Raw genomic sequence first — 8589 nt, 5'->3', positions numbered from 1 at the left:
TTTCCTTCCCTACCCCCCCCCCCCACCCCCCCCCACCACACACACACCTTTTTTTTCCGTCTCCGTTGCGCCTCCTTTGTTTGGGTTCTTCCATTACCTTCCGAGAAGGCATGGAAATGCCGCTTTTCTTTTGTTTGTGGTATGAAGGGCGTGCGAAATGATGGATTTTTAACCCCCTTGGACGCATGCGGTGTGTCTCCTTGGGTCATCTGCTCCCGGGCATGGGGTTGACCGTACGTGTCTATCTCTGCAGGAGAGGGGTGGAGGGAGAGGTAAGAAGGAAGCAAGGGGTAGTGGACAGGGGCGTGGGGGACAGGTGTAAGAATTATTGTTGTTTTTTAAATATATATATATATTCATTTATTATTTATGGGATTTTCTTTGGTGGCGGCCGCCATCACCACTCTTCCTCCTCCGTCTTCGTAACGGCCTACACACAGAGGGAAAGAGGCAGGGACAGAATGAAAGGAGATGCCCGCTCGTGCATGCCGTGGGTATGTGTATTTGTTGCCATTTTCACGCTTCTTCCCGCTTATTTGCCTCTCGTGCGTGGGCGTTAAACGGTGACCTTCGTTTTCTTCATTTGTTGTTGTTCATTACCTGTCATTGCTCTTCTCGTTGGCTTTGACGCTAAGCAAAGGACCACACGTAGGCGCAGTAAGCACAAGCAAGCAAGCAAGCAACTAAACAGCGAGAAAGAGGAAGAGAGACGCATTGCGTGGATTAGGGCCAGGAAGTAAAGGAGGCGAAACATATAAAGAGAAAAAAAAAGGGGGGGGGGAGGACTGCAGAGAAAAAGAAACGTGGTGGTAGTTGCACACGCTCAGACGCGAACTCAACCGCAATAAAATAAAATTTGAACTCATTTTTTCTTTAAAAGAGAAAAAGAGGTGAGGGGGTAAAGACCCTTAAAACAAAACAAAGGAAAGAAAGAGAAAGCGCAAACAACAAAAAAAAAGATACGCGGCAGACTTCGAAGCAGAAGAGGACGCTGAGGAAAAGGGGGCACATTATACACACACACACGCACGTGCCGAAGCAAGCGAGAAGGAGAAGCGGAGCTTGAAGAGCCTTTTGTGTGTGAGCGTGTTGTTGTTTTTTTTTTTTCTCTCTTTGTGGAGAAAAAAAAAGGGACGCCAACTAAACGAGCAACGCCGCTGCTGGTAGGAGGAGCGCCGTCAGTCAACGTAAGGCCACCAAACTAAGGCACAGGGGACGGGCGCAACCGGGGCGCGCAGCTGCACGTGGGCCAAACAGGCAGACGACAAGGCATCTCTCGGACCCCTCGGCGCAGGGAAGCGACGAGTCCGTTGGACTTCACCGCGAGAGGGTTCAACGCATTTTCCGGTGTTGCTGGGGGTAGTAGCAGGGTAAGAGGGCAGCCATGGGCGCGTTCCCGTCACATGACACCCCAGAGTTGTTCTACACGACGCTCGTCCCTCGGCCCTCGACGGACACTCATGTTGAAATCTGCCTTGTGCCCCTGCTGCCGCGCTTCTTCAATGACACGCATAAAAAGGCAAAGCGGAAGCTCAACGACATTCTCTCACGCACGGGGGTGGACCAACCCACACCCGGGGCGATACCGTCAGGGGCTGCGACGCCGGGGAGTGCGACGGCGAGTGCCCCACCGAAGCGAGCGGAACCGACGGGTAGCGGCCCCATTGTGGACTGCCTCATCGCCTCTACGGACCCGTACTTCCTTATCAAGGCAAAAGACGCTATCATAAGCAGGGAAGCCTTGCTTGAGTATCAGCAGCAAATGAAGAATAAGTCAGGCACCTCGGATGCCGCGGCGGTGCCGGCGGAAACCTCGGCAAAGGAGTCGTCGAATGCCCCCCAACAGCCACACACCGCACAGCAACACACGTCCCTCCCACTGGTGCGTCCAGTGCCATTTGCTGTCTGTATCTTGGACCCCGACAACTCTAGCAGTGACTCCTTCACACCAGCAAAGCCACACTCGCTTTCAAACAGGCAGCATCAGAACCTTGCAGCCAATGGTGGGAATGTCTTAATGATAAAAGGCCATCGTCTGCAACTTGTGGGATTGATCTCATGTTGCTTGAGTCGTCCGGTGCAATTTATTAATCCAACCACCTTTACAAAGACACAGGTGCTTGGCGGCGGGGGTAGCCCATCCTCGTCAACTCCCGGTATGGGGGATAGCAAAAAGCCCTGCATTCCCGTGGTGTTAGATGTCATATTTGATGATGTTGAGGCGCATGGTTACCTTGCCAAGCATGTTGTCCTTCTAGCTTCTTTAGCGTTTCGAAAACAATTTGTGAATGCCTGCGCCCTTCATTACCCCGCTAACGACAAAGATGTTGAAGCTTCATTTGATTATTATATGGAACGTTTGCAATTACGTCTTGTTCTACAGCGGAATAACTACCGCGACCTGCGTATGTTTTATTCGCACTATGCTCTGTTAGACATGATCAAGGAGCTTCGCATGCAAGAGGCTGCCCCTACGCATTTCTCGCTGTATGAGACGCACCTTGGTGAACACGGTTTGGAAGTGACGTTCAGTAACAAGTTTCTAGGCGCGTGGTTGCGGTATGTGGAGAGTAAAATGCAGGTGGATTGCGTCAAGGGTCAACATATTCGCTGTAACGCAAGCGAATGTTTGCAGGAGTGTCAACGGTTGATACAGGAACGGCATGACAGTGGCGTTTTTTTGGAGGAAGAAGAAGAGGACGAACGTCTCTACGGTGGTTCAGTGCTTGCAGCTACACTCAAGCAGTGGCTTTTTGTGGGATCGCAGTTGCTCCTGCAGCAACAGGCCCAATTTGCTGCTGCTCAGCAAATGATGATGTACCCTCCTGCGTCTTCAACTGCGGCTGCAACTGGATTCTGGTCGCAGTTGCCCCCAATGGTGATGGGAATGCCTCCCGGCTGGACACCGAACGTCATGCCTTTCAATACCGCCGCAACACCAATTCCACTCATACCAGGTCAACAGCAGCAATTTATAATTCCTGGAGGTCGACCGCAGCTGTGCTACACCCCGCCACAAACGACCATTCCAGCCACTTCTGCGTTTCCGTCGCCCGCCGGTATGCAAGTCGTCCCTTCTACTCCTTCATCCTACGGCGTGGCGGCTGCGCCAGGCATGCCACCGCAGCAGATTGTGTACGTATTACCCGGCGGTCAAATTTATCAACCGTCTACCATACCACATACCGCAACCGCACCCGTCACCTTTCCGCCTGCTCCCACTCCGCCCGTATACTTTGCGCAACCTCCCTCATATGGGATCCCTTATAGCTCATACATGTTTCCACAGTTAGCACCGCCACAACCGGCGCCAGCACCACCAGAATAAAAAGAGCCACTGCAGAAATAATTGCAATAGTGGTGGTTGGAATTCGCACATGCATTGCAACGTCGGTTTGTGGGCTCGGAGAGTAACTGAGTAAAGGAGGGGTGAGAGCCCAGGGCTGGGGCGCAAACGAATTGAGCAGGAGGGGATCGGCCTGGAGAAATCGGTGCGCCTATATATACATATACATATATAAGCATATACATATATGTGTCGTAGTTTTCTATATTTGTTTTACACTCCCATATGCGACAACTTTAAGGTTGGAAAAGACACACTCACTCGCCTCTACATACGACCCAAAAGGCGTCGGTGGGGCAAGACGTGTTCGTTGCACGCTGGGGCGATGGTGTGTGTGCGGGGGGGAGAAGTAATGTCGAATAAAACAAAACAAAAAAAAAGGGGGTCTTTGAGATGCAGAGGGACACCCTCGCACTTCGTTGAAGTGCAAGCAAACAACGTCAGGCAATTGGGTGTGTACGGAGAGAAGCAATAATAAGAAAAACAAAATCAAAAAACAAAGAAAAAGGGGGGGAGGGGGCTGGACACAAGTGAAGAACATTTGTTATACATATATAACAAGATGAGGGAGAAACATCCGAGGTAACAAAAAGGACGGAAACGGGGGAAAAGGGGGGGGGGCTGTGTACGTGTTCCTCTTTGCGTGGGTCGGAGGATGGGGGTTTGTGCGTGCGAGGGGCGGATGTAACGGTAAAGCGTAACAAAGAAGGCGGAGATGAGGGGAGGGGAGAAAACCAACCAAAATAAAATAAAAAATAAAAAAAAGCGGCGTGGGAGGGAGAGGACAAGTTGCAGGCATATGGTACTTGAGGACGACTAAGAGGGTGGTTGTTTTCCCCCCACCCCTCATCTTCTCGTCTTCTCGTCTTCTCGCCTTCTCGCCTCTTCGCCTCCTCGCCTCCTCCCTCTAAATGAAAAGAAGAAAAAAAAACAAGGCAACACACCGACAACAACAAAAAAAAGAGGAAGGGAGAGGGAGAGGGAGGGGAACGGCAAAGAAGAAAACCAGATCGCATTAACAACAGCATCAACAACAATTTAAAAAAAAAAGCGGAAGAGGGCGAAAAACGGATGTAACAGGCGTGTTCGATTGACACGAAAACAAAAATGGGCGGAAGGGAAGGGAAGATTTTACCTTTGCCTAGAGGAGCGACAGACCACGTGGGGAACAACAGAAAAGGAAAAGAAGGAGGAAAGAAAGAAAGGGGGGGGGAAAAAACGAAGATGAAGAGTGCGTAATAGAAGAGTTAACTGATGAAGTAGTGGAATCCCCTTCGATTCTACTTCTTACCTGCTCTCACTGCATTTTAAAAAAAAAAATCATTTTTGGGGGGTTACTGTGCTTGTGGCATACCCGTAGCGCCGGTTCGACGGTAATGCTCCACATATATATATATATATATATATTTTCTTTTCTTGTGTTTTGAATTGAGCTCTTTCTTTCTTTCTTCATCGCATTATGTTGTGTTTGATGTATATTTGTGTGTGTGTGTGTGTGATTGTTTAGTGTGGTCGCACCTGGTCCTCTTGCTTTGTTTTTTCCCGCTTTCAACGTATTGTTGTTCGATGACTTTGTTTAGCTCCGGTGGGGTGTCGTTCTCATTATTACCGCATCAATTCACCTTGGTTCCATGCGCCCTTCTGATGTGGTCTGCATGCGGCGGTGGAGCTTCCACTCTGTGACTCTCCGTCACTGCGACTGTCTTTCCGCTCCCAGCCGTAATTTCTCACGAGGAACAACACCAGAGGAGGAGCGAAAGACACTTTTGGGGGTGGAGAGGAGGATAAAATTGATTCTTTGGTGTTTTGTTTTTGTTTTTTATTGTGATTTGTTTATCTTTTGACTTTTTTTTCTTGATTAAATTTGATTTTTGTTGTTTATGCTGTTGGGAAGAGAGAAGAAGAGAGAGAGAGAGAGAGAGAGAGAGAGAGCCCCTGTCGATGTCGTCTTTGCTGCTATTTTGTTTTGTTTATTTGTTTGCGTGCGTGCAGGGACGTCCCTGCACTCCCGTTTTTGTCACGCAAGACGGAGCAGCGCTGGGGGTGCAAAGACGCAGAGGCGGGGCGGGATGGTGTCAGCACCGGCGAAGCGTGGCGCCCCGTTGTTGTACGGGAATCTGCATTCCTTATTTTGCCTCGCCTCGCAAGAAGCAGGAAATCGGCGTATTGTGGAGATGTGGCTGAACTGGAGAGGGGGCAGACGTTGCTGCTGCTGCTGCTGCTGTACATTGATCACCTTTTTTTTGCCTGTTCATAGGTATTGCCTTTGCTGTTTTCACTCCTTTCTCTTTGCTTCCTCTGCCCACACACACGCAGGCACACACCACCGTGCTACGGCTGTTGTTGGTGCCGCACCGCATTAATGGCTGGGGGGACGCGCGACCCATACAAAAAGTCAAGGAATGGCGGGGTAACTTCCGCACTCATCTGACTCCTACTATACGTGGGGGAATGGAGAGAGGAGGGGTGAAACGCCAATTGAGGGTGCACGAGCCACCAGACGGAGCGGAGGACGGCAACCACACGGTGGGGGAAGGGCAGTTGGAACCTGGGCACTGCATGTATTACACACACAAGTAAAGGGAGAGGGGGAGAAGGATGGCAATGCAGCGAGTAGTTCCATTGTAAATACGTGGACGCAAAGAACGAAGGAAAGTGGGAAGGGAAAGGAGGAAGTGAGGATAGTTCAAGGGTGGAATGGAGTAAGAAACCAAAGAAGAAGGTAAAACAATATATGTTGTTTATGTGTTGCTCCTGTTGTAGTTCATTGACTCTGCTGTGCTACTCTCGCTGTCTTTTGTTGTTGTTGTTGTGTGAGCGGCGTTAATTTTGTGGGTGTTGGCGTTCTTTTACGCACATGCACGTATGTGCGTTACTCGTACTTCCACTCTTGTTTTGCTGGTCTCGTTTGACTACTCGACACGGTGTGGGTTTTGTTCCTTTTACAAAGAGAAAACCAGCGCCGTAGATCTCACGTCATTCCCCTCTTTGTCCCCTTTGCCTCTCTGCTTCGATCTATTTCTCTCTGTGGGTGTTGCACTGCGGCCCGCGTGTAGTGGAACACCTCTTCTGTCAGTGGCTGAGGTGCAGCAAGAGACCCGAACGAGACAAACGGGCAACACGCACCCACATACGTGGTGTCCTCCAGGCGAAGGAAGTAGAAGCGCACGTCAACACATCAAAACACCGAAAATAACACAGAAGAAGGGAAAGGAGGGTGTGGGGAGGAGAGGAAGATCATTCCCCGCTGTCACGCCTTGTGGAAACTAAATAAAACAGGCGGAACAAACAAGGGAAGGTGGCAAGACGAAGAGGCATTTATCATTGCTATCAGCACTATGGGCGGGGTTCCCTCACGCGATGCGTCCTCTACCTTCTTCACTCTTTGCTACGGCGCGCACGAGGTGGGCCTCATCCCTCTAGTTCATCCTTACTTCCGCAAGGAAAGCAAGGAGTTGAGGGGGCAGTTTGTTCGTATGCGGAACGATCCAAGTGTGCGGTACAACTACATGCGTGGTGCAGAATACAACATGAAGCAGCTACCACCGGCATCCTACACCGAGGAAAATCTTGACAAATTACTTGATGTTATTGATGCGACCCTTTATGATACTGCAAAGAATATGCTCGAAGATGAGGATACCCCACTGCGTCCTGTACCATGTGCTGTTTGTTTTGTTTACGTCAATGATCGAGAGGGAACAGACTGTTTTTCATTTTGCGGTCGACGCATAAACATCATTGGACACTTCGGCTGCCACAAATACGAAGACAGAGAGGACGATGAACCCTGCCTCTACTTGCAGAAGGCCATTTTAAAAGCGGCTGGGGATCGTACTTTGGAGCGGGTGGTGACGCTTGCCGCGATGATGCTTAAGGAGGAATTCTTCCGGGCAGCTGCATCGGTTCATAGGGGGGCGGAGGCAATGGAACTGTTTTCGCGCCGTATCTCTCATTTATCACTAATTGTCCGTACACCGTGGAATAGTTATCCAGTGCTAAGGTTAGTGTATGACACGGCTGCCGTTGCGTGGAGCGTGGAAAAGGTGCAGGAGTACCACGATGCCCCGCGTTTTTCTTCCTACGAGGTACCAGAAAGCGGTGAAAGTGGTTTGATGATGCAAATCGAAGGGTCATTGCTGCACCGTTTTATATTGCGGGCGTGCTTAACAGTCATCCCCTTAGCAGTGCGTGGGATGTGGGGGCAGTTCATCTTGAACGACACGGCGACGCAAAATAAGGAGCAGGTGATGACAAACTGGCTGAATACCAGCCCGGAGGTAAACTATTTTCTAGGTGGCACAGAATTCACGTCACGGGTGAAGAAGCACCTTGAGAATTTGCTTCGCGAGGTGGTTCGAGCACGTGAGACCCCAACAAGCGACCTGAGCGTCTGGAGCGCAGAGCAGGAGTGCAGTCATGACGGCAAAATATACCGCATCTTCGACTCACCACTTTGTGGACCATTTCTCGCTACCGTCAAGGTGAAACAATATAGATCGCATGCTACAAGCAGTGGGCATCGGAGGTCACGTCAGGCGTTGGAGCAGGCGTTAGATAGCGGTGTGGCGGTTAAAAGTGGAGGTAGTGTATCATCTTTGAAGTACCCGGGGCACCCAAATGTGGGAGCGCAAGCGCCTACCACACGGCCACTGCCAGAGTGCGATGAGGCCGCAAACTCCACCATTTCCTCAGTATTCATGTCTACAGGGTCACCAGTAATCTGCCCCATGACTCTGCCTGTCTCGGCGTTGCCACCTTGGACCAATTCCCTTGCTTCCACACACCGCTCATCTGTAGTGATGCTGCAACAGCCGCTTAGTTCCACTTCAGAGGTATTTCCTCTTTCTGCCATGTCAACGTCAGTGGGCTCAGGTTTTCTTCCTTTCTACCAGGAATCGCCCAAAGCAACGGCTCTCCCAATACAGTCATTTGGAATGCCGTACGTTGTGCTCACCAACTCAGATTCCGCGGCACCGCATCAGAATATGATGCCAGTGACCCCAAGCGTCACCACCATGATGCGCACCATAGACCACAACAACGGCAACGATATCAGTGGCAGCGGTGGTAATATTGTCGCCAAGGGTGGTGGAGCGACGTTTATCAACATAGTCAACGGAACGACCGAATTGCAGCCAGCATACATGCAGTCTGTAGGGAATTACTTTTTGGTGACGGATAGCCGTGTTGAGCTGGTACGTCCCGTACCCGTGACCTCAGCGGGTCACTGGAGTCCCTGA

General features: G+C 50.6%; 2 protein-coding genes across 2 annotated transcripts, besides 14 other annotated features; both read left to right on the top strand.

Annotated features, from left to right (window-relative positions):
- Nucleotides 1-12: 12 nt before the first annotated feature.
- Nucleotides 13-37: a microsatellite.
- Nucleotides 38-339: 302 nt separating this feature from the next.
- Nucleotides 340-371: a microsatellite.
- A 285-nt stretch (nucleotides 372-656) lies between these two features.
- Nucleotides 657-699: a microsatellite.
- A 211-nt stretch (nucleotides 700-910) lies between these two features.
- Nucleotides 911-958: a microsatellite.
- A 426-nt stretch (nucleotides 959-1384) lies between these two features.
- On the top strand, nucleotides 1385-3328 carry TraAM80_04396 (uncharacterized protein; the record flags this gene model as incomplete). The annotated part of the gene is made up of 1 exon (XM_029381327.1): nucleotides 1385-3328. The coding sequence occupies one exon, from the start codon at nucleotides 1385-1387 to the stop codon at nucleotides 3326-3328; it is 1944 nt and encodes a 647-aa protein (XP_029238820.1).
- Nucleotides 3329-3501: 173 nt separating this feature from the next.
- Nucleotides 3502-3533: a microsatellite.
- A 283-nt stretch (nucleotides 3534-3816) lies between these two features.
- Nucleotides 3817-3854: a microsatellite.
- A 232-nt stretch (nucleotides 3855-4086) lies between these two features.
- Nucleotides 4087-4111: a microsatellite.
- Nucleotides 4112-4307: 196 nt separating this feature from the next.
- Nucleotides 4308-4335: a microsatellite.
- A 396-nt stretch (nucleotides 4336-4731) lies between these two features.
- Nucleotides 4732-4753: a microsatellite.
- Nucleotides 4754-4806: 53 nt separating this feature from the next.
- Nucleotides 4807-4857: a microsatellite.
- A 279-nt stretch (nucleotides 4858-5136) lies between these two features.
- Nucleotides 5137-5226: a sequence feature (A-rich).
- A 12-nt stretch (nucleotides 5227-5238) lies between these two features.
- Nucleotides 5239-5278: a microsatellite.
- Nucleotides 5279-5550: 272 nt separating this feature from the next.
- Nucleotides 5551-5570: a microsatellite.
- A 511-nt stretch (nucleotides 5571-6081) lies between these two features.
- Nucleotides 6082-6159: a microsatellite.
- A 525-nt stretch (nucleotides 6160-6684) lies between these two features.
- TraAM80_04395 (uncharacterized protein) lies at nucleotides 6685-8589 on the top strand (the record flags this gene model as incomplete). Its single annotated transcript, XM_029381326.1, has 1 exon — nucleotides 6685-8589. The coding sequence occupies one exon, from the start codon at nucleotides 6685-6687 to the stop codon at nucleotides 8587-8589; it is 1905 nt and encodes a 634-aa protein (XP_029238819.1).

Source organism: Trypanosoma rangeli, assembly GCF_003719475.1.
Source record: "Trypanosoma rangeli strain AM80 chromosome Unknown Tra_15.4_contig_00128, whole genome shotgun sequence".
NCBI classification, from domain to species: Eukaryota; Euglenozoa; class Kinetoplastea; order Trypanosomatida; family Trypanosomatidae; genus Trypanosoma; species Trypanosoma rangeli.
Note: the sequence above shows the minus strand (reverse complement) of the source record. Positions and strands in the feature narration are given on the sequence as shown.